The sequence below is a fragment of the Ischnura elegans genome, chromosome 1, assembly GCF_921293095.1.
Source record: "Ischnura elegans chromosome 1, ioIscEleg1.1, whole genome shotgun sequence".
Lineage (NCBI taxonomy): Eukaryota > Metazoa > Arthropoda > Insecta > Odonata > Coenagrionidae > Ischnura > Ischnura elegans.
The window spans coordinates 140,850,616-140,876,001 of record NC_060246.1 but is presented as its reverse complement, the minus strand read 5'-3'; the positions used below and the strand labels follow the sequence as shown (position 1 = coordinate 140,876,001).

The window sequence follows — 25,386 nt, the reverse complement described above, 5'->3', positions numbered from 1 at the left end:
TCTTATCATCGCCTGTTTAGCAAAAGTTGTTGAACACTTTCCTAACAGCATGTTCCTACATTGTTTAAGTGCGCTTTGTACATGTAATTTCATATGCACTATGTTCATTCAATGTAGAAAGTAAAAAACTATCTGTGTCATCAATGAAAATATGGAATAGCAGAGATAATATTTTATAATAAAACTTCGCCAAGATAATCATGCCATAGCATGCATTAATAGGGGAAATTGAATTTAGTTCTTATAATATGTTACCCAAAATAACTCCTGCACAAATGAGGATTTAATGATTATTCACGTCATAAATTACTTTTAAAATAAAAAAGTCTCACTCCAACAATATTTACATATTTCTGAGTCAAATCCAGTTCCTTAAAATTGAAGTCCCATCACTCAAATTGAACACATGTTGCTGGTAAATTTGCAAATAATTTTATATTTTAACACAAATTAAATTTTTAAAACAGCGGAAATACAAAAAATATCGTATACTTTATTCTCTCTTTTTCTTCAATTTATCTTATTCAAATGGATGTTAAAACTTATAATCTTATTAACCATTTTATAGGATATTTAGATGAACTGGGTCCAGAGATTTTAAGCTGAAGTATAAATGCAAGTGGATAAAAGTGATTTTAATGAGCGAGTTAGATGTTAACCATAAAATAATGGAAGGAATTTTTTATCCCCGCTTTACACTTAAAGCTTTGTTCTTGTGCCAACATTCCTTTGCATTGGCTTAAACAAGGCAAGCAAAACTGTGAATTCCAACTTCCAGCAACAATGAACACACAGGATTGCACAACAAAACAAGGCAAGTGCGAGTGCCAAGCCATTTAATTAGCATAACAAATGCAGAATAACACAATGCAATTTATTGTAAGGATGAGTGGTACCTTTCTGGTACTCTGTCACCTTTAGCAATCATGTTTGTCAGTTTCAATTTCAACTGAACATACAAACCTCTTGCATTATGTATAGTGTATGTCATTTGAAAAAATTTTAAAAGTCATACAGTGGAGGGATACAAAAGAGACTACTATTCAAGAATGACTTCATTAAATAAAGGCCTTCTAATTACAATTTTTGTTTGCATTATGTTTCTATATATCAGGCATCTTACCTTCCCTTTGCGTTGGGGGGACTGTTGTCATCGGTTGGGCCATAGCCTGCGGAAACTGGCCGTAAACTGCAGGGTATGCTGCCAAGAAGATTACAAATTGATACATACACTCAGTGAGGAAGTAAGCAGGTGTTTGGTAGAAGATGGGGGAGGGATAAAGGGAAGAATAGCATAAGGTAATTTGAAAATGTAATCATTTAAAAACAGTTTCCCTTTACAGAAGAGAACATTTAGTTTTTTTTTAGTCCCTAATTACTTTTCTTGTTTCTCATATTGGCTCCCGCAACATAATTCCTTGAATGATTTACAGAGGATAAGGAATGTACACTTATTAAGCATTAAAACTGTGCAGTGATGGTTGTCAGGAATATCCATGCAAAGACATTGCAGAGAAAAAGCAATGTAGAAGAAACAAATAGAACCCATTCAAAAATTTCCACCTAGTATTCATAGAAAATATTTCACCCACATTAATTCATTCCAGAAAACATTGAAGGAACTTTTGAAATAGAACCATGGCTATTAGGAATATGAATGGTAAATAAAAACATATCCATGTAAGTGAAGCAAGTGACACAAACAACCATGCAGGAGTACTTACACAAAAGGATTTCAATGCCCATTTGGTTAAAAGACTAAAGCTTGTCTCATATATGAGTAAACTATACCACACAGGAAACATTGCATTTTTATATGAAAGACATATTAGAGATGGATACAGCTAAGTGAATATGAAAACAAAAGTAGGGAGACAATACTTGAGCAAGTATTATCCAAACATATTTCCACATACCAACACCAGGGTAAGGTTGCATTCCAGGGTAAGCAGCATGCTGCAAAGTAGCTTCACCATTGGGTAAGCCTTGAGCTGGAATGGACAAATGAAGGGCATCTACGTAAAAGTAGTTAAATTCTTAGAGACCTTGACAAGATATGAGATACACTTACAACATAATAAGATTTTGACAGGAAATGAATGAGCAGCAAAGAGTGAGTCGATTTCCAACAATTCTATTAATTTTTAGACATCGGGAGTTTCAAATTACTCACTCAAGTACCAAATTCACATTTAAACATAATTAAAATAGTAATAGTCTATACACATCCAAATGAAACAAAAGGGTATAATATTTAGTTTGATTTCAAAGCATGTGAGATAGAGCTGTGTGAACACTTTGGGATCAAATCTGAAATGAGACATAATTTGATTCATTCCACTTGTTAGCAAATAGAATTATGTATTTCATTGCCAAGAGATTTTCAGTATGCACTCAAACTGTAGACCTCTCTTTTTGAAACTCATCGTCAGGTTTTCACATTTTCAATCAGGAAGTCAAAGGTGACATAGTCCAATTTGTCCGTATCTTCATTGCCGATTCCCCTCATTCCTGTCATTTAATGTTTTATTTCAATTCTGCAGAAGCAATTTAAGTTTGCTTAATTAGAATTGTTTCAAATCTAAAAAATCAAATATTTTCTTACTTTGAAAATTCCATAAGTAGGTTTACAGTTTGAAGAAAATATTTCAAGACTTGGCTCACTTCAATTGAAACAGTCTCCAATTCATTCAGCACAACATTAAGCACAACAATATCAAATTACATACAAGCATATAATATACATAAGCATCAAAGGGAGGATAAGAGTCTGAGAGTATCAGATAGCGAAAGCAAACATGAATATCAATTGAATAACTTTTTAGGAAAGTAACTAAATTAATCTTATGCCTCTCTGCCCTAGCCAATGAACATGTGTACCATTTGTCCATGTAAAATGTTGGTGATACACAACAAATGAATCCAGAAGACATCATCCAATGTGCATGCATACTCTCTAAACAATACAATTTTGATATTTGTTTCTGAGGCATTTCAAGTGAAAAATACCCAGCGTACGACACTAATTTTTGCGTAAGTGTAGCTGTGAATAGCATATCAGACCTGTGAAAAAATAGATGTGTATGTTGCTGATATGTTACAATCAGAAGGGATGATTGTTTAAAGCATAACATTATTTTAGTCAAAATATATCAAAAGATTAATCAAAAAAATAACTGAATCCATTTAGTTTTATTTTGCTCATTAAAAAAATCTCAGACTCATTACATATTGCATTTTTTACCTCAAACTTAGAAATGAGAAATTATTCTCTATTGGTAATTGTATTATATTTATATTTTTACATAATTAAAACTATAGATAACTACTAGCTAACATTGAGAAGAATTTCACTCTTTCATACACACTAAGCTTAAACATTAGTACTTATATAGTAGGTTTAAAACAAATTATAATCACGAAAATAAAGTAGGCAGTATATAAAATATTCCCTGGGATACACCCAACAAAAGAAATTTTTCAATATTTGCTAGTAGAATTAGGCATTAAGCTTGTTCAAAATGAAATCTAAACACATAATAGGGAAAATACATACAATCTATCATTAAGTCAAAACTGGAAACGTAGGAATCTAACAGAGACGTTTTAATCATGTGTTACTCTAGTGATAATTGGCCTAGCATGACCTAGTGGAGATATTCCATCAGTATATCTACCCTTGACGGTGCTGACTGGGCAATAAGATGTATATTCCAAGATGATGAGTCATTGCAGCCCATAACCCTCTACAATAGGCCCGGTATGAGGTACCTCATACGTATGAGAGCAGGGCACTCTCTACCCAGGTAGGTGAAATATAGTGAGAGAGGGGAAAACTATTAAATCCAAAGTTGCCAAACTGAATTTGACATGTTCCAAAATTTTCCAATCTGCATGGTAAAATCCCATCACTGGGCATTGAGGCAAAGCAACAGAAGAAAATATGACCATGAAACTATTTTTGCTAGGAGTAAGTATTGCTGAATTTTGACTTTGACCACACTTTTCTGATTCTCCTAGATGTAGTGAATTGTTTAGCTACCTACTTCAAGGGCAGCAACTTATGTTCCAACATAGACATCTTCCTACCTACTTTTTCTGGATTCATACCTGTGAAGTTGTGTCTGCATAACAATAAATTACCACCCAAAGTATCTCTGCAGGCTAAAAATAAAGAGTAAAACTTGGAGGTGAGCTTCATATTGATTTATAACTGCCAAACCCTGTATAAAATAAAAGAGTAAGCCGTTTCAAATCTCTGTTGCTATACTTACGTGTTGGGTATGATTGAGGCATTCCGTTTGTGTATACCGGATCTGATCCACCTGGCTGACCATTAGGTGTTTGTGCAGCCATATTGAAATTTGGCATTGTGGGGGAAGGCAGACTAGGAATAGCACCATTTACCGGCTGTGCTGAACCAGAACCTGAAAGGAAATAATAAGTGAGAAGTAGACTTTTAAATAGACTATCATTCATTAAAGATTAGTTTTCATCATCAAATTACAGGAAGAACATCAAATATGACAAAACTACACCAGACTATGCTAATAGCAATGGGCAATTATATTTATGATGAAATTTCCCAAACCATCAAAGAATATTTAGAAATATTTACATTTGATGGCAATCCATATTCACTGACTGTTAGCAAGGAGATGAGAAGCAAGTAAAACCAATATTGAATATCTCAACATGAGCCCAATTTGGTCAACCCCATTACACTAAATGAAACAAGGAACTCCACAGTTTCTCAACGATCATTGCATCTACATACATTGGTTTTCATGGAGGAGTCAATATTGAACATCATTGAATAGCTGATATAATGCATGCAATAATTTCCATTACTTAGTATTAAATGGCTAATAAAATTCAATACTTCGTGAAATTATGACGTGATGCAATCCAATCCATTATGTGAATCCATCAGTAGCTTATTTATTTAGTTATTCATATCTCATAAAAATGGTGTTAAGTTTGTGCCATGGAGCAAATGTCGGTAGAACAATTACTTTCAGTATCCGTGGCCCTTATAAGGGTGACAAATATTTATTTTTCAGGAAATATAGACATGGATACATTCTGAATGGGATTACTCACCATTGAGGGCGGCATGAGGCATTTGAGTGGCAAGCGCAGCAGCCATTGGGTTAATATAAGTGCCCTGAGCAGTGGCAGCTGCCATTAGAGCCTGTTGCTGCATGATCTACCAACAATGGCAGGGGTGAATGGCCAGCCATGAGTGGAACACAGACAGCATCAGTGGCAACATATCAGGATTTTGAAGAAAGAAAGAGAAGGGCAACAAGATCAGAGAATATTCTCAACAATAACACCAGTAAATATAAAAGTTTTCAAGAAGAAAATCTTATGATTTAAAAACAAGTCAATTGAACCAGAGAAAAGAAAATACTGGAGCCATGTTCAATTCCAACTGTGAGAGCACCATTCTCTTCCATCTCAGTACATATTTTTACCAAATATCTATCTTTGTCTAAAAATAAAAGAAGTGAAATAATAAAACAAGGCCAGTAATGAGATCTAATGATGGACTTTTTATCAAAGTTTTTTTTTTCTGTAAATGATTTTTAGATGTATTTAAATTATCAAATAAAATTACAGTGATTGCTAGATTTTCAATTTTAAAGGTACCATCTATTCAAAGAAAACCTAACAATTGTCAATCCTTAGAAAGTGAACTTGGTAGCTTAGGTATATTAGTAAGTATTCAGAATAAAATTATTAAAAACATACATAATAATTGATACTCTGCATTAAAGACATTTTAACGTTAATTTATCTGAAGAAAATTAAATCGAAACTTGAAGCACGTAAGTGGAGGAAGGGCTCCATATTTATAAGAAACTTATATAAGTTTATAAACTTTTGGAAGAAACAAAGTGTCTTTCATTATTAATTATCTGAAGAAAATGTTATTTAGCAGTTAAAGATAATGAAAAATAGTGTTCACCACTAACCATGTATGAATGAAGAATACATTTTTCATTCGAAAAAAACAAAGATATTATTAATCATAGTTCTGACATATATATATAAGAGGAAAATAAACAAAAACCACGAGAGAAACGATGCCGTTTACCTGTGCGTACGCGCCGTAGGCTCCGAACTGGTTGAAAACGAACGGATTAAGAAGGCTCATGTTTCCAGCCATTTGTTGCATCCGACGCAACTGACGCTCCTTCTCCGTGTCTGCAAACTTTACGACCAAGCTCGAAGACGCGCCCTGAAACGTGAAAAAGGACGCACTCGTGAGAATTACCGGTGGAACTTCGGCGAAGAGTTCCCAGCATGCAGGGGCAGTGCTGAATAGGGTAGTTTCCTTCATCAGAGAAAAAGAAAGGCATTAATTGCGATTCGTTATCTACCATTAGTGTATTCATAATATACAAATTATTTGGTTTTAGAAATCCCAGTTTAGACGAATGCCAATGGTCAATTTTAACCTCATTTGAAAAAGGCCAGATTGGCGCCCATGCGATGCCACTCCACGTGACGTAACAGGGACCTAGTTTCTATACGAGTAGATAGGAGTTTTACATCGTCGGTGATTACCAATGCATGCATGAGGCACAGAGCTCAGGGAAACACCTCTTAATAATCACCTATTAAAATTGCATAATTGGAAAGTTTCCTTCGTTTGATAGGATAATAATAATCCTTATTTAAGGCAAGAGCTACCTGCTAGCAGGGTACTTTGCTACCTGCTAGCAGCCTGCATCGTAGCGGCCCTCAAAGCCTCGCACCAAGGTCACGTCACACGACGGCAGCGGGAACCAGAAATACGTCACACGGGCTTTCCCAGCATTCATACTTAGCCGTCGCGTTTTCACGCGCTTGAAAATGTTCACTTTTCATTTAATCGAGATAAATAGATATCGTCATTTAAAAATCTAAAAGCGTGAAATACGTACTCCAGGAGTAATAATCTTTCGATTTAGGCAATAAAAAAATAATAGGAAACCACCCTTTTGGTATGGGACAATGGGTCAATTGGCTGTTTGAAAGGGTCTCATTTTTCCCCCAACATAGATACGCTGGTGATGGATAAACTACATGAAAGCATAGAAAAAAGACAGTGTCTCACTTTTCGAATCACCCAACGGACACATTTTCTTTGAAATACTGGAAATACCTCAGGGTAACAGATTAATGCTGTGCCACTATAAAATGGCAAACTATGCTGTATGTGGACAATTTGATAAATAAATAAAAATAAATAAATAAATTACCTAGAAAAAAACAATAACTTCGCTGAGATCCTAAACAAGAAAGAGAGATAAATGCAGTGTATGCACCGATAAAGTGTGCATAAGCTCGCCAAACCATTTTCACAACACAGACTCAAAGAAGAAACCTGAAGTTATGGAGGAGAGAAGCTTTTACAAAAAAAAAATCCGAACTCTATACACTGACGCACCATGAAAACAAGGGCCCGGACGGGCGTGCATGATCTTTTTTCCTAAAATTATAAATCGATAGTGCTAATCTCTTTCCAAATCCACTGAATGGAGTCTGAAAGCTTTATTTATTTCGTTTAGAGTTAAATTGGATTCATCCATGCATTATTAACCAGGATAGTAAGAATAATCTATTATTATCTCTGTGAGTGCCATTATCATAGTATAGAGATTTTAGTTGCAAGTATGGAAGCAAAAGTTGTTGACAGCTTATCTTGAAAATAAAATTAAAATAGCGAAAATAAAAAATAATTATCCATCTAATTTTGAAAAACTATGAAGGAAACAGCGAATTTTTTTTTCGGACCAACCCTGGTTCCGAGGTCATCTTTATTGATGACTGCCCAGCAGAGGGAACGCTGGTTGGTGTCATAAAAGATTTCGCGGAACAGTAAAAATGTTTTTATTAAAAAAAAGAAATTCAATTAGTGCAGAAAGCATTTTTTTGTAATTCAATCATCAATACGAATCAATATCAAATGATTTTAAATCCACTTATCAACTACAAAAAACTCACCGGCATAGTTTGGCTCCCGTGCAGACTGCTAATTGCCGCTTGTGCTTCTTGATGCGAGCTAAATTTCACGAAAGCACAACCTGCAAAACAAACAGAGAACCAGCATTAAAACAGCGCAATAATGATTGCCTGAGATCCATTATACCATATCCAAAATAGTTTAATGACATTGGATAAGGTTTTAATCATAATATGGATATTGAGATCAAAATAAAAATCCATTTTAACCCGATGTTGCTTCTAAGTACCATAAAAATGTATACATTTTCAGCACTATTCAGGAAAGATTTAAACTACGTATTCTTTTGTGCTGTAAAGTTTAATGGTGAAATATGTTGCCGCCATAATAATTATAATTGAGGAGAAATTTTTCACTTTTTTTAAATGAGAAGTCTTGAAATGTGATTTTTCCCAGAAGCAGCTCTGAGTTAGAAAGGGTTAAAAGTTAAATAGCTGAAGTAGCACCAAAGTTTTAGCAATTCGAACGGATAGCACAAATAAAACTATTTTATTTCAATTGAATTAGACATAAACAAATAAATTCACCATTCAATGAAAGACTATTTTACGTCTAAAGGATTACTTGCACATGAACTCAGGCTGAAAATAAATTCGTATTGATTTCACAACTATGCGCATTATATTTCGAAGATATCTGTACGTGTGACAGCTTTAACGTACCACTGATTCTTCCACAAACGTCATCTGATCGTTATACCCCACCGACTAAGCAAACAATTGAAGTATTACAAAATTTCTCAAAACTTAATCCTTTCCGTGAGCAGCGACACTCCATTTAAATTTTCATTTCAAATTTCAAGGGGCAACTAGCATTTGCATCATCTCATTTGATCCTTCTCCTAACTACGGTATTTTAAAAAGTGCGCAGGGTTTTAAAAGCACATGAAGGGGATGGAAAAACGAAAACGCTGGGATTGGTTCCTCCAACGTTGAGCCCACTGGAGATCCACAGATGTCTAAAATCTCACTGTAATCCCGGCTTAAAGAACTTCAATGTGAAATGAAAACCATATACGTATATATGTTTCCCGAGTCCACTATCGGGTAACTGAATTCAGACCGTAAGTATCACGATGGACGAGGGATTATCGAGGTCTTGCCCAGGGGAGGGAACCGTAATTATTCCCAGTCACCGAATTCACCCAAACAAACCCACCGAAAACTTAATAATTCACCGGGACGGAGCTGGACGGATGAAGGGTTCTGCCCGTCGGCCATGGCAGGGTAGAAGGAAGGCAATGATGATGGACGGCAAGGAAGAGTATCGAAAGGGAGGAGGCAGATGTTTCCCCCCCCCCCCACCTAAAGACGGGCTATTCTGAGCGGATTCGGTCCACAGAGACGAATCCAATGACGCCTATATTCCATGCTTCGTAACCGATGCGAATATGTTATGTTAGAACGCTGATGTTACGACAGATACAGATCATCGTAAAAGCATACTTTTTTCCTTTTTTCCGTCCTATGACTGTAACAATAAAACGAGAGTTAATTGGGTGAAGTTGTATTGAGCAACTTCAGGAGGAGGCGACCGACAGCTAAAATCATTTGCACCATGGAGGAAGGGTAAGGTAATTGAAGATGGAGAGAAACCCGGCGTCGGCATTAGCCTGCTGTTAACGGAAAAAGCAAAGGGGACCGCGGCTTAAAGTTCCAGCTGACGGACGGAGTGCTATACCTCTAGTACCCTCCGCAAAGCACTAAAGTAGGAATAGGACAATCTCTTAAAAATTCTCTGCCACCGCTGGCATTTGAACCCGGGCCCGGGAAGCGAACACTCGAGCCGCCACACCAACCCAAATACTTTCCAGAATTTACTATGCAGCAAAAATTGTGATAACTCCCCATTTAATTTCTCACACAAAAAATGATGGGTGATAGTTATAATGAAAATGTTATTTAAATAATTTTACGGTAAATATTATTGAAAAAGTACCAGATAATTAGAGAAGAAAAATGTATCAGTTTTCTTAGTGCGAAATCAAACCAGAATGCCTTTTGTATTTTTATCTGATATTGCAAAGCATATTCCATGTTTCGCAACCGATGTGAGTACCGTATGAAAGAACACCGATGCCATGCCAAATACAGACCACCGTAAAAGTATTCTTTCTCTCATTTTTTCCATCGTGTGAATGTCATAATAACACTAGAGTTAATTGAGTGAGGTTGCACAGAGAAACTTAAACTTTCAGAAAATCAATCATTAAAATAATGGGGAATCTACAGTTCACTAAAACAGTTTTAGAATTACAACTGCTTAGTAGGTAGTTTGGGCTAATATATTAATCACCGAAAAGACCTAATATAGGCCGAAATGTTGCATACAAAAGGGAAATGAATATAAATCTATTCAAGGAAATAGGTTGCTTCAGACGTCAGTGTGTGAAAAGTTAGCATGCTCATAGTTCAATGGCCGTGTACTAAAACTTGGTTACTTCCTGATGCTTACTTCTTACATTACACCTAACGAAGCCGATCGGGGTGAAATAAGTCGAATGAAATAATTTTAAATAATATATAATTGACCGAAACAATGCTATTTGAAAGGTAATAATCGAAAGAGTTTTTGACAATTTTATTGGCAGTAAAAACGATTTTCAAATTTTAGACGTCACCATCAGACTGCCTCTCTGATTGACAAGTTTCCTGAAAGTTGAAACGCATTCTGATTGCCAAATAAAACTTAGGAATATTACGACAGAGACTTTTTCACTTCACGATACGAATTTTCACTTCATAACCCCCGAAAAAAGTACCTCAATTAAATTGAGAGTTGATATTCTTGGGAAGAAAGGAACGAATTATCGAACTCGTTCCGTTCTAGTGAACGAAACCCAAACGAACGGGTCCGGCGAAAGAACGGAACTGCCCATCACCACCCCCGTGCGCCCCACACGTGCGTGTGGCCCCCGCGCGACAAACAGCCCGCGGCGGCGGTAGAGGAGGAGAGGAGAGGGGACGGGAGGATCACATGGCGTTCAACCGTTTCCCTGGGAGGAGGGTGGTGGTGGTGGTGGTGGTGGGGGAGGAATGGCGAAGAGGTTGGAGAGGGGAGGGGGAGCCCGGCAACACGGAGGAGGATCGATAATCGGGGAAGAGAGAGGGGGTGGAGGAAGGGGATGGGTAGGCGGTGGTAGTGGTGTAAGGGTTTTGCCAAGGGGTTAGGGGGAATGAGGGGAGAGAGAGAGAGAGAGGGGCTATATCCAGGAGTGCGCGAGGGGTTTTTACGATGGGAATGGTTGCGAAGGGGGCGGATTGCTTTGGTGGTGGGAATTGCGTAAACGGAGATAGGGAGAGAGAAATAAGGGATGGTGGAAATATTGGTTGTTTGGTGAGCGATGGGGTGAGCGATGGTTTGGGTCGTTTGCGCGATTGGTGGGTAGGTCAGCGAGGACGGTTGAGAGATACCCGGCACATGTGTGCTCTCGAAGATGTGCACCGAGAGGACAACAGGCAGTGTTCCGACCCCCGGATGATGTACCGTGCATGAAGCGTCCCTCACTCAGCATTCAACGTTGTCGACAATTATGTTCCATTAAAGAACTCATGACACCTCAGAGAATTCATCTGCAATACTAGCAATGAAAAGCCGCTTACCCCACCAAGCCGCCTCGACCGAGGAGGTTTTACTTACGAAGAGGAAAATAATGAGAACTTTTCCTTCATTGTCCGGGACCTCAACGAGAATAGGAAGGTTTAGAATTATTTCTATGGAAGCACTTACGACTATTTATATAACTTTACACCCAAAGTCTTCGAAAAGGTAATATCATCAACTGATGCTTTATCAAAACTTGCGATGAGAAATAAAAATTGATGAGTAACTTTCAAGTTACTTATGAAATTATTCCCATTCAATGACGATGATTTCCACTAAGTTACTCCCAAGAATCAACAGCTTATCGCACAAAGGAGAATGAAATCGGCAAAGAAATTGTTGAAAATCTACGCCTATGACAGGGTGTACTATCTTTCCTCCTTGCAATCCTATCACTTTAGTAAATCTACGGATGACTCAGCCAAGGTACCTACAGAACTGCCTACTGCCTGATCAACAAATTGAGTGTCTCACCGAATTCTGGCTATGTGAGTTCTGGAAATTCTGACGGTTTGGGGAGTGCTCGGTAGGTATACGTGTTGCCTACACTGATGTTTTTTGTCAATTCGCGCGCATCAGAGAGCCTTACACCTCATTAGATAACCTATACCTTTCGTAAGCATAATGCTGCAAGCTAACTTAATAGTTAAATATTGGCTGGCATCATGAAATGATACAATGTCGAAAAATGGAGTGTATAAGCTAGTTATATCCTCAGCGGATAGATCGCGGATGATCACCACAGGGGAAAAAAATCGGAGGGCTGGAGGGGGCCGAAGCCATCAAAGATCTCTCCCGGCTATGGGTCTAACTCCTGCAGACTGGTGAGATATGGGCGTCTCGACTACTGAGAAAAATGAGGGGAGAGATGGTGGTTTAGTTCATTCATACAAGTGATCGCGCGGAGGGGAAGGTAAAGTTCTCGGCCTTAGGCTCTTCCCCGAGTGTCATTCATGCACGGCGCAACTCCGCCGATAAGCTCCACTAGTGTTCCATGCTCTGGGAGACACGCTCCGTTCAAATCCAACAATTGGAGAGAAAGTGCCCCCGCGTTTCCAACGGCTTTCACTAGGAATTTCTCATCTAACAACATAGTCCATCTACGAAATAAAAATCTGAAAGATCGCCGAGTTATCATAATTCTCGAGTAGTAATGCTCATTTCTTTTATATTCATTAGGTTTTCCCAGAGGGCCCAACACTTTCTGGTCGACAGGGTAATGCCAAGCACCCTGAAACCTAAACAAAACTCGCTGAAGAGGTTGGCGACAGTAGGAGAAACCAGGGACAGCCCTCGCATAGAGAGGAAGAGATAGAAATGTGTTCTCTGGCAGGCGCGTAGCCAGAAATTATGCATTAGGGGATGCTTTGGAGGCATGCGGGTTGCCTACGCTGATTTTTTTTATACTGATGTTTTGTTGCCATTTCGCACGCATCGGAAAACCATACATTTCATAAGGTCAGCTATACCCATAGTTTACGTAATTCTAAAAGTTAAATTCCCTGTAGATAATAGGAGACTTTACGAAATGTGACTATATCGAAAAATGGAGTGTCACAGGATAGGTACTCGAGGGCTAGTGGTCTCCTCAGCAGATGTATCGCGGGTAGCCGCCATAGCCTCCCTCCCGCTTGCTAACGTGCCAGTATTCAGGGAAAAAAAGATGAGCATGGGCGAGGGGTGAACGCAGTCTTGGAGAAGGGGGAGACGAGGAAGAACGTGTTAATGGCAGCGACTTGAAGACGGGGGTCACAAAGGAAAGGGCGAAAAGGGGGGGGGGTGTGGATCCCCCCAACTACAGACACACTCACACACATCCACACCGACGCACGTCTCGCTCGCGTTTTTATTTTACGAGCGCGGGTCACGTGACCCGTCCGCAGGGAGGCGACGGAAGCGCCGGCGTCGCTAGAGGAACGGGCATTGTGTGCGGGGCCCGTTATTAAAAGGCCCGAGCTAGAAACAACCGTCGTGTCGGGTCAATTTTGACCCAATTTCGATTTTTAGGACGCTGCCATTTGCTCCTCGTTTTTACGACGAAGATTTCTCTTCGAGACTTCCCCATCCACGCCCCTGCGACTTCTTTTTATTTTAAAGGGCCGGCGAAATAATCGCAAGGAGTTTCATTATCCCAGATGCATTTTTACTGGCGAGGTGATTTAGAGCCCGTGCGACAAAGTTCGGGACATTTTTTAACCTAAACTCTGGGGCCAAGGCGAGCCGTCGGAATCATAAGAGCAAACCTCATATGGGTGCCATTTTATAAGATTGCAATTTATGTCTCCACCTTCCTATCTCTATTTTTATGCGAAAAATAATGGGATAATGCATGCAATGCATCATTTCTTTGTATAGTAGTTTTTTAAATTATGATTTTCACCGATGATGTGTCTCGAGGTGAGAACGGAGATTTCTGCGTGTGCAATGAAATTCTTCATTTTCGGTAACTATCTCGTCGATTGCTGTGGCAAATACAACACTTTCGCACTGGCAAAATCGCCAGCGTCTTCAGATAGAAGAAAACCTTCTTGTCTTTGCTACAGCAACCAACGCCGCAGCGTAACAACCTTAAATGAAGGACCTCATGCATCGTCAGGGCACGATATTTCTGTCGCAGTCAAGAAGTCTCAAGAAGTCCTGTGCAAAATGGCAGTGATATATCCACATATCTACCATCCTAATTTCTGCCCTCATACAATGCCTAATTCCCCAAGTTGTTGTTTTGAATACAGAAATAGTTACAGTATCCATAAAATGATTCAAAATCGAAATGAAACTAGGATTGCAATTTTCGTTTTCAAGGAAATTCGATTGTTCCACATTTTTTCAAGTCAAATTTTTGCTCGGATAAATGTTCCGACCCGGATACAGCCGGAAAAATTTTATTTTCCATGAAAAATGATGGCCAGAGAATTCGAGAATCCGTCGCATGTCGGTGATGATTGACGGCCCTCTCGTTGAATCACGTTTGCCAACGAGAGGTTTTAATTGCAAAAATCACAAACTCTTTGTCAAACAAACATATTCCGCTGCCGAAAGCCATTTCACTACCATCTCACTTGCTAAATTACTCTTCGACATTTTGATGACTCAACCGTCAGAATCAGAACAGCAAACCTCGCATGGATGCCGTTTTGTAAAATTGCAATTTAGGTCCTATCTCAATTTTTTTAAAATATGACACCCAATGAAATAGTTTGCATGTAATGCATCATTTCTTACATAGTACTTCTTACTACAGTGATGAATGTCAACGAGTTATTTTGGGGTTTGCAGGATATTTATGTTTACTCGGAGAAATAAATTACTGTGTTCTGGACTTAAAATAATCAACAACTTTAATATCAGTTAAGAAAACTTCACTGAGGGAATCAAAAGAAAAGCAGAGATTTATATGATTAAGAAGATGGAAGTAAGAATCAACTAGGTACTAAAATTGCTGTTTTTAGAATATTTACAATTACAATAGAAACTTAAATTTTTGCCATTGTAATCCCTCAATTTTTCTCTCAAAGTTGAACTAGAAAATAGCATCACAGTTGCTACACAAATTTTATTTCATATTTTAAACAAATTGAGGGAAAACGCTATTAAATGATTCCCAGGGATGTGAAAGATACGTATATAATTCATACCTTTTCACTAGTAGTTGAAGTTTACGACAGGCAACAGAAACTCCGGGAAAATTTATTTAAGACTTGGAAGCACTAATTAATACCCTTCTAACGAGGCCACATCTTACATTACTAGCAACACGCCCGTCTTGAACGACCCGTGGGCACACATTTGGCAGCGAGGCATAAATACATGGGAGGAGAAGTATAGCCGTTATACGCCCTCACCCATCCGAGGATCATATCTTTCTTGGAGCTTTTCATTCCCCACTCCGTTCTCACCGAACTCAAAAAAAGCTTATTAGGGCGCTTGGAGGCTTGTTGAGTCCCACATGGTCATGTGTGTGAGCATACATTCGCGGCGCATTGAGACCCGAGCCCTGTGCCATTAATTTTTCGATGGGAAAAAAATATGAAATATCGAACAGGGGAGGAGGGGAAAATAAGAAAGAGACGAGGGAGGGATATCGATCTTGAGGATGGCAGCGAGGGAGAGGGGCCCAAGGATAAAGAAATAAAAAAAGAGAGAGGGAAAGGACGAAGCGAAGACGAGCAATGTCGACTAGAGTCAGGAAGAGGAGGAGGTCAGGACGAAGACGAGGGGCCAGTTTTAACATTCCCGGCGAAGAAATACGACGACGGCTTTTTCCCTAAATAATTAAACGATTTTCGCACGCCACTGGGAGGTAACGGCTGTGAGAAGCGTTTGGTGTTGACCGAGCTAATAAAAAAATCTTCTTCCCGAGGCTATAACGCACGTTTCTTCAATGTTTATGTCTAAAACTTCCGGAAGGGGATTCGCTCCTCAGGTTTTGAAAGCTAAAATATCCCACATTTGGGTCTTTTAATGCCGAAAAAGTTTTTAAATAAGGCACGAACCCTGAAAAATTTCCCGACAGAAAGTTTTGCTGTTGAGGAATATATGAATTTCGATACCAAACGACCACTTTTTGATGGACATAAAAAAGCAATGATGATGTAATAAGTGTATGAGAATGATTTGGGGACTAAGTATTACAATGGTGCAAGTACTTAAATAGGTGAGACAGTAAGTAGGATAGCGCATATTGATTTACATTATTTCCCAAGTGGAATTCCGCGCTTGTGTTCTGTCATTTTATGTGCTTGATTTTTCTCTGCATCCTACCGTAATCCCGTAAGGTTGGAAGACCCAATGGCGATCCTCCGATTAAGTTACTACATGTGACCTGTTTTTGCTAAAGTTGATCTATTTAAGGCGATGATAAGCTTAAGATGATAAGATTTGTGCTTCATTTTACATTGTGACTCCATTCGACGAATAGTTTTTTTGTTAGTTTTAAAGAGACTATCTCTTGAATGTTACATTGTACGTTTAAATCCGTAGTTATAAGAAATAAAATGTATGAAATATCATTTCATGAATCTGATATTCTTGACTGATGGTGCTGGAAGGGTTACAGGTGTACATATCGTTAGACAGCATGTATTAGTTGTATGTGTCTTCAGCTAGACAACATTGTACAAGTTCAAAATCTCGCTGAATCACTATCAAGGGAATAATTAAATATCAAGCATCTGATGAGCTCCATTCAACATCAGGCAAGAGCAAGGTCCCTCTCCTATTACCCATAAAGGTACGCCGGATGGAAGGACGCATAGGGTAAGAGTACGGTGGTAAAAATGTCCCCTTGTTGGGCTCCTCTAGAATGGAGCCGAGTTGACGTGAAAGGGTGTGCAGAAAGGGTATATGGGATGAGGGGGGGCAGAGAGGAGGAAGAGCTGCTTCTCTCTAGGTACTCCCCCGGGTTTTTTCATCACGGGACTTCCCCTCGTTCGCTCGCCCTGACCCCCAAACCTCACTCCTCCCCCCCCTATCAACCCTCCGCCCCTCAGTCCCGATTGCATCCGCGCCCTCCCACAACCCACCCCCTCACGGAAATTCGCCTTGCCTCCTCATATAACATCCCTTTTAAGCCTCGCCATATTCTTCCGCCCCCTTTTCATTTCACTCTTCGGGTGGCCACGCTCACTTTTTTTCCCCCGCCTGCCTCCCCCTCTTTCCTTCGAACCTAAGCCCACCCACCCTCTCCCGGAGAACCCGACTGGAGGGGCCGAAACCTCCCGAACTACTTGGCCACATTTCACCATCTCGCTCCTGCTAAATCCTCCTCTCGCATCCTCGCGACCGAAGGACTCTACGACCATCTCCCTACGCCGTCTCCCTCCCGACAAAACCCCTATTCCACCCCGTGCAAATACCATCCTTCCCTTACTTTTTCGTCCTGGGGACCTAGGAGCCCCTCGGGTAGGCGAGGTTATGTGCATTAGAAGGGGGGAGGCAGGAGTCTCCTATAAAAACATCAAGCTTCGATAAATAGCAAAGTATTCGCGAAGAACCAGGATATTTAATTCGTCGATCTTTAAATCTTGAGAAATAATCATGACAAAATAACCTTCAAACATTGCCCAAGGGTTCATATTAACCTGTGAGTACTTCATGAAAAAAGGCGACGAGTAAACCGTTCATACTATTTGAGCGAAACAGCACATTTACACCTTAATCATAGGTCGCCTCGTGCCGCGAACGCAATGGCTCAGAATTGTATGGGGATACGATGTTACAAGTGTTATATAACTCCATGATTGAGTGGAAACAAGGACAGGTCCAGTATGATACAAGCGGGGAAATCGTCATGATCTATCCTGAACTATCTTCAAACATTGCCGAAAGGTTCATATTAACTCGTAAGTACTTATTGTAAAAAGAAGGCAAGTAAACCTTACATATTATTAGAGTAAAATAGTTACATATTCAACCTTAATATATTCCACTTCGTAACGCATACTTGGGTCAAATTTAAAATTTCTAAATCGGCCTAGAAATCCAAAATAGCCCAGATTATATGGTGCTTAAAATGTACTCAGCGAAACACTAATTATTTCATTAAGTATTTTAATTGTAAAGTCGATGACAACTTGTATTTGCGACATTCTACCGCCTATGATTTCGAGGCGAATCTTTCGAGTGCTCGCACGAAAAAAATAAGTACACAGCAACGTGCCCAGATTTCCAACGTCATTTCAAAGCATAGACGGGGATCGATTGGTATTCATGTGAGAAAAAGGAGGGCCCGGCAAGAGTGGAGGAGAATAGGATGAGGAAATGGGCTGACCGTCGTCGCAACTCAAAGGGACGAGCGAGGGGCGGGAGGGAGAGACAGTTGAGGATCGTCGGGCGAGAGAGTGGGACGTGACGCAGGCATAAAAATTGGAAATGGGGACAGGGGGCGTAATCACGGCGGGGCATAGAAATTTTTATTACACTCCCAGTAAACTTCGTAAATGGCTTCAATTTGGACATACTGCTAAAGGGAGAAAAAAAGCACGACGAGAGGTATTTATAGGCAAAAAAGTGAGCGGAGGATGAGCGTAAACTGATGTCACTGCGCGATACCTTTTGATTCAGCGAAAGCATTCTAACTTTTTTTAGGAATCACCGCGGCCATAAAATAATTTCCCCGTCACGTTAATAGGATAAATACTAGCGTCGGCAGTTTTACTGCAAATGAATACATCATTGTGTGCATTCAGGCCGACGTTTCATGACCTCGTTAATAAAGCGAGAACACGGGGATAAATTTAAGCCTTCATTTTGAAATCACACCAATCCTGTGAGTACCGGACATCACACTAGAGACAGGCGTGGAGACAGACAATTGGAACACGTTTCGACGATAAATGAGGACTGAAAATTTCGTACACTTCCGTCGGAAAGACAACGCAGGCATAAATCTCAGCATTCATTTTGAATTCGTTCTCATCCGGTGTGGACTTAACATTACATCAGAATCTAGCGCATTGTTAGACGATGGAAAACCATTTTGATACGAGACTCGGGCAAACATATTCACCTTGAACATTCTTTGACCATCATGAGAAGTTTCTATCTCAAGTTTACGCACGAAGTTACGCACTTTCGTATAAAAAAAGGCCATGAAACTCCAAGATGATGATTCAACTTGCAAGGTGAGCGCGCAGGGACTTATACGACGACCGATGTTTCCTGGGCCTCATGCATACTTTTTCTCTCAGATTTTGCGACGGATATGCTGCCGGACGTACGTCTCCTCGCGACCATGCCGTGTAGCACACATACATACGAGAGGATACTATTTTTTTACGGCGCTTGTCCGCTTGACAACGTCATTTCGCGGAAGCGAGGACGGGAGAGGGGAAATCGATTCGTATTCATGCGAACTGGGGGAGAAAGAGCGAACGAAAAGGTGGGAGCGAGGGAATATGGAAAAGAGGAGAGGGAAAGGGAGGAAAGACCGATGGGCAGGGAGAGAGATTCGCCAACCGCGCCCATCGCTCTCTGCGGTTTCCCATTCTTTCGAGCCGCTGATTTTCCCGGAGCCGCGCGCAATGTCGCAAATTCCATCCGTACGGATGCTGATTCTCTTCCCCCTTTTGTGTGCTCGTCTTCCCTCCCCGTCTCTTCCCGTTTCCCCCCCGCCGGTGGGACACGGCCATCCTCACGCACCCTCTCCTCCTCCCCTTCAGACCACACCTGCGCATCCAGGCTCGTTCGCCCGGTCGCCCCACGCAGGCTTCCCGCCGCCGCGCCGCCGTGCTCGCTTCCTTCCGCCGGGGCGGGCGACGCGCGATAGCCTCTCACTCGACGGGTGATTTTCTCCATAGATGCCGGTAGGATAGCTGGACTGACCGGTAAGAGCTCCGATTTGAACGATGGGGATGATAGACCACGCTAATGAATAAAATGTCGTCGGTTGTGGATCTCACTTTCATGACTGTTGAGAGATCGCGATTGAAGAACTTCGATTACTGTTTGGTTGACATTTGATAGAAAACACGCATTATTCTCAAGGACCAGTTTGTTATAAGAGCCTTATAAACAAGAAAATTGAGTTGACCATCCTATAGGAAAGTGACTATATCAAAGTCCCAATTCTAAGAGCGTACCCAGGATCATAACTAGGGGGGCAAGCCATGGTCTAGGGAAGGGGGGAGGGGGCAATCCAAGTTGTGACATTAGTTTATGATATTATTTCCTTGAGAAAATAGTTTTATTTCAGTTACATATCTTATACTAATTCATATCATTTTTTGTGGGTTTAAATAAAATTTGTTGAATATTTTCGTTTCAGCGAAGTACTGATTTTTCTTAAAGACTTTTGCGATTTTTGCTTTTAGGGGGGGGGGGCAGCTGCTCCCCTTCCCCCTCGCTGGGTACGCCCATGCCTAATTCGTTCGTAACTGAATGCTTTTGCACGAATTGGTGGAAATTCGTATTTAAAATGGAACCCAGTTATAATGTCTACAACTTTTATTCCGTAGAACGATCGCGTTCACCTTCATGGGGCATTATAGTGCCACTCGCTCCGGAATAAATACTGTTTAAACAATTTAGGAAGTATCACTAATAATAATGACGATTAAAATTAATCGAGACGATGAAAAAGTCTCATAGCTTCGCAGTCTGGCGCTGACAGGATATTAAGTTCGATACGTTGACAGGGAGTGTATTAGGACGCAGGAAAGAGAGAAATGAGAGCAGGCACTGATTCACCAAGGCCTTCCGTCGACGGCACGGCGGGAGGCATGGCATGCTGCACACCAATTACACGGCTCACCGTCCGTGTGATTCTCCGGAAGGAAATGAAGCGGACTCCCCGAGGTGAGAACAGCCATTAGTAGGTGATGACGGTCGAGTAAACCGAACTTCAACACCAGTAACTCCCTTAGAATAGGGATTGCAGTGATGGCTGATTACTATCATAGTTTTAGTGGTCAGTGAGCCAATAAATCATCATAATATTCGATTTTTTAATTACCGATAAAATCAAAAATGACTCTAGGTTCAAATACATAATTTCTGTGAATTAGGTGTGGTTTTCAATACGTCCTTATATTCATAGTTTAATGCGGTTTTATTCACTGAATGAATTTGACAAAATTCGACGCATAACAATGTAAATTTTAATTCAAGTAAGAGAAAAAATTAACCTGAGAGGTCGATAACAATTAAAACTGAGAAACGGGACAGAAATGAGGCATTAAGAGTCAAAACTGCCTGCAGTATATTTATCAGTTGGAGCGATCCATATTTAAAACGAGAAAATGATAAAGAAAAACCTCGATAAAAATAAAAGAGATGCGTAGAATTCCGTCCCTAAGAGTTCTAAAATATCCCTCAAAAGACTATTTTCTCACTGCATGGACTGGAAAACGGCATGTATAAGATTGCCTAACGCAGAGTTTTACTACGAAAATGCAGTGTTTCGTCTCCGACGTGAGTGGCGTAGGATTCTTCCGCCTTCTTGCGCCCAAGGAAACGATCCCCGACGTTCAAAGAGCCCACCGGCGGAAGAGAACAAACACGTTCTTGAAGAGTGAGGAAGTTCACCCCGTCTCACGAATCCTTTTGAGGAAGGAGCCTCGCGGAGGAGGAACGGGCTCATAAAATCTTCAGGCGGACGTCGTTGAGCGCGCGGCGCGGCGGCGTCCGACAAGTGTGACGACACCTTATGACAACTGCGACTAAGGGATGCAGAGGACGACTCTTCCTCGCGCCGCCCGAGGCTCCAGCAACAACAACGAAAAGAGCATCGTGAGGCGAAGTGTTCGCACTTTCCTCTTCCCTCACTCCCTCCACCCTGCCCAACCTCCACCCCCCCCCCCCTACCTCCCGAGTAGTCACCGTGAAAATCAACAGTTGAAAGTGGGACGGGAAGGAGAGCCACAGGTTGCATAAAAAGAAGCGAAACGGCAAGCGAGCGGACGAGCACGACTCGGGGCTCTGGGAGGGAGTGGGGCGGAGAAGTGGGAGGAGGAGGGGAAGGGGTATGGAGGGAGAGGAGAAAGAGGGAGGGGTGAAAAGAGAAGATTAAGGAGGAGGAGGAGGTGGAGGCGGTAGGAGGTCGGATGAAGAACGAGCGGTGGATTGGAAAGAGAGTCTCGGGGCGATTAGCAACGGCAGCTCGGGCGGTGGAATATTCAGGCGAAGAGGAAATGGCAATGCACGCGCGGCGGGGATTTTCGAATGGGGCAGTGAGCTATGGAGAGCGGACGGTCGAATGGGAACGGATCGAGAGGGGTGCAGGGAGAGAGTGGGTCGCTTAGTTGGTCGTCACTTAATTCAGACAACTGGGTTGAGGATCTGGCAAGATTAAATAACGTCAAGTAGAACCTTAAAAGTAAAAAGATGAGTTAAAATAATGCTATAAGACTTTTTATTTGTAGGCATCCCAATTGTTGGTAGAATAATTTAAATGAAAAAAGGTGACATTTAATTTAAAATTACTTTCTTTTTACCATTTATCTTTAATGGAGTCGAGTACCTCTACGCTTAAAACTGCTTCAAAAAGTTGCGCCTACATGGTTTGTCGAAACCTCCAACAAACCGAAGGATAAGGAGAACGACTTAGATAATCATTTTTATATTATAATACATATTATTAGATGCAAATGTAAATGAAAAACGTAAATGGAGCAACATATATTTTAATAGATGTAAAATAGTGGAGAACATAAAACATTATGCTTTGGCACAGGACAAGAGAAAAAAAAATAATACTTAAGGTATAAAATGTTGGGAAATGACATTTGGATGAGTATATAATGATAATGAGAGACTAAATTCATCAATAGAAGCAAATAAAATCTTCACATTACTTCTATTGAGTTGATTTTTCTTCCTCGTCTTTTTGTATTCTTAAATAAGAAATGAAAAAAACTGAAAATTGTGGGTGTGGTAAAGGGAACTCATGGTAAATACTGAAATCTGTTTAAGAATACTAACCAGGCTTCATTCACACACCCATCAAATTTACTTGACATCTTGAAACCTGATAATCCTTCTGAATTGCGATGAGCAACCTTTGCAAGCATTGTTTTGCCGGTCACATACAACCAAAACGTTATCGAAAAAATTGTTATACAAGTACAATTAGGATTTGGCAAAGAAAAAAGAGAGGGATTGGTAAAATCTTCTCGGGTTCTCCACAGCGTGATCTGCTGGTAGGCCGACGTTTCGATGGCTGCCTATGGCGTCGTCCTCAGGCTTTATTTTAAGACGATGGCAGAGAAATCCATCGAAACGTTGGCCTAAAAGCAACTCACCTGGTGGAAAACCCGATAAGATTTATTTATTATCAAATTCTCCGTAAACAGCACATGACGGCCTTTTACAACGAGGGTTTCCAATATTAACGAAGTACAACACAAACATCCACGCCCTGGATAGGGATCACCTACCCAGGCGGGATTCGAACCCACGACCTACGGTTTGGCAGGCGAGGACTTTACTCCACCGCCACCAAGGCCGGCAATTTCACCAGTATCATACGCCGGGAAAGAACAAAATCATGTTAAAAAGAGAGAAGGTTTGGAAAGCAGTTGAGAGCAGAAGATTAAGAGAGGAGAATAAAAGAGAGAGAGAGAGGAATATCAAAAGAGGAGGCGGATCATGATGTGAGGGAAAGCGATAGAGAGTGGGAGGAAGGAGAGGCCGAATTGGAGGCGGTCCCAGATCGAGGGCTTGGTTTGGAGGAGGAAGAGGGCTCATTTCACATGGTTACCCGGCCACGCGGCCACTGGAAGAAGCGACGATGACCACTCCTCTCTTTCGGAGCCGCCCCCCATGATCAGCCACACTCCTTCCCCCAATATCCACCTGTCCACCCCAACACGCCCCCTCTCCTACCTCGCCACGCCCCATCGCACCACCCCAAACGGCAGAGCACTTCAAAGGCCGGCCACGGGGTCAATGTGGGGCCCGTCACCATGGTAACCGGTTTAGCTCATCGAAGGAAGAAGAACTGTCCACAGCGCCCCCTCTCTCTCTCTGTATAGGTGAGTTTTTTCATGTATTTGTGTTCAAGCGTGTGTGTATTATAGGGAGAGGTCTCATATACAGGTGCCGCCTGGTCATCTTCCCCGACTATTTCCCAGGGGATCCCAAATTCCAATCCCTCCCACGAGGTCCTTCTTACACACCTCACCTCACTTCGTAACGAAGGAAGGTCACCAGTCGCATTGTACGTTGGAGAGGACCCGCTCTCGAAGAGATAATAAGGATACTTAGGTCTCTACAATACCGGGCCCTTCAACATTCCACTAGTTCTCTACCATCCATCTCTCCTCACAGGGCAGAGCACAAATCATCATGGAAATCTGATTTTATGGAAACCACCTCAACTCCGAATGACGAAAATCACTCGCTAGCACTTCAAATAGATCCTGTTATTCTCTTTTCTTTGATACACACGTCAGAGTGTACGATATATCTTAAGGTGGCCACGCCGAAAACTGAAGCCCATATTGAAACCCCAAATCCAGTATTATTGTGGGAATTATCCTTCTTTTCGGATTTATACTGCGTACAGGGCACTGATTAACTACGGTTTCGAGAGTTGAATTATCTATCAATACTCCTACTGTCGATAAAAATCCGACACAATGGAGAATAATCATTTTCTCCACGGAAACTTTATAAGCAAATACTATGGGAAATGGAAGTAGTTAAGAACAAATTTTATTGAAAAACTGATAATTTCCCTTCTTCTTCAGCATTTAAAATTTGTCTCCCACGATGGGAAAAATATTTTCCATAAAATCGTCTCTGTTGAAAGAAAGGCTTACTAGACCAATCACGTAATCTCGGAATTTGTCATTAAATCATGTTCGTTCGAGCAGGAGCCGATTATCGCTCTTTTTTATATCTAATCAGAGACATACTTATCTTCAGCCACCTTCCTCCATGTCTTTCTCTAGCTGCCACCTCATCTTCCCCTTCTCATCCCTTTTCCAGTCCCCATACCTTCTTCGCTTTGACCTGAAGAGGTGACATCGCCAGGGAGAGGAAGCTGCGTCGCAGAATTTCCGAGCGCCGAATATGTTTCCGGATCAAAATATGAGGGCCATGCGGATATTCACGTCAAGTTTTGAGCTAGTAAAAAAGTCTGGATGTTCGCGTCACTCCAGCCATAGGTTGAGGGTAACAGCGTGGTGTCAGTGATTGGGAAAGGAGAAATCACGTCTGGGTATCAGTCGAATCCATCAGAGTCAGGAAAAAATCAAGTTACCCGGGCTAGGAAAAAAAATCTATTTGACGTCGAATCAGACTGGGTTCCTATAAGTGTCACCATT

The 25,386-nt window shown here is 40.9% G+C and overlaps 1 protein-coding gene across 6 annotated transcripts in view; it reads right to left on the bottom strand.

Annotated features, from left to right (window-relative positions):
- The window catches only part of LOC124171062 (CUGBP Elav-like family member 4), a 711,449-nt gene that overhangs the window by 19,351 nt on the left and 666,712 nt on the right, over positions 1-25,386 (bottom strand). For 4 of the 6 annotated variants that reach the window (XM_046550227.1, XM_046550214.1, XM_046550223.1 and 1 more), the window contains 6 exons: positions 7,999-8,078; positions 6,104-6,247; positions 5,104-5,200; positions 4,275-4,427; positions 1,917-2,015; positions 1,124-1,201 (listed from right to left, as the gene is read on the bottom strand). In XM_046550227.1, coding sequence (XP_046406183.1) covers positions 1,124-1,201; positions 1,917-2,015; positions 4,275-4,427; positions 5,104-5,200; positions 6,104-6,247; positions 7,999-8,078 — 651 coding nt within the window. The remainder of the gene's footprint in view (positions 1-1,123; positions 1,202-1,916; positions 2,016-4,274; positions 4,428-5,103; positions 5,201-6,103; positions 6,248-7,998; positions 8,079-25,386) is intronic. The other 2 variants (XM_046550219.1, XM_046550233.1) reach the window with 2 other exon arrangements.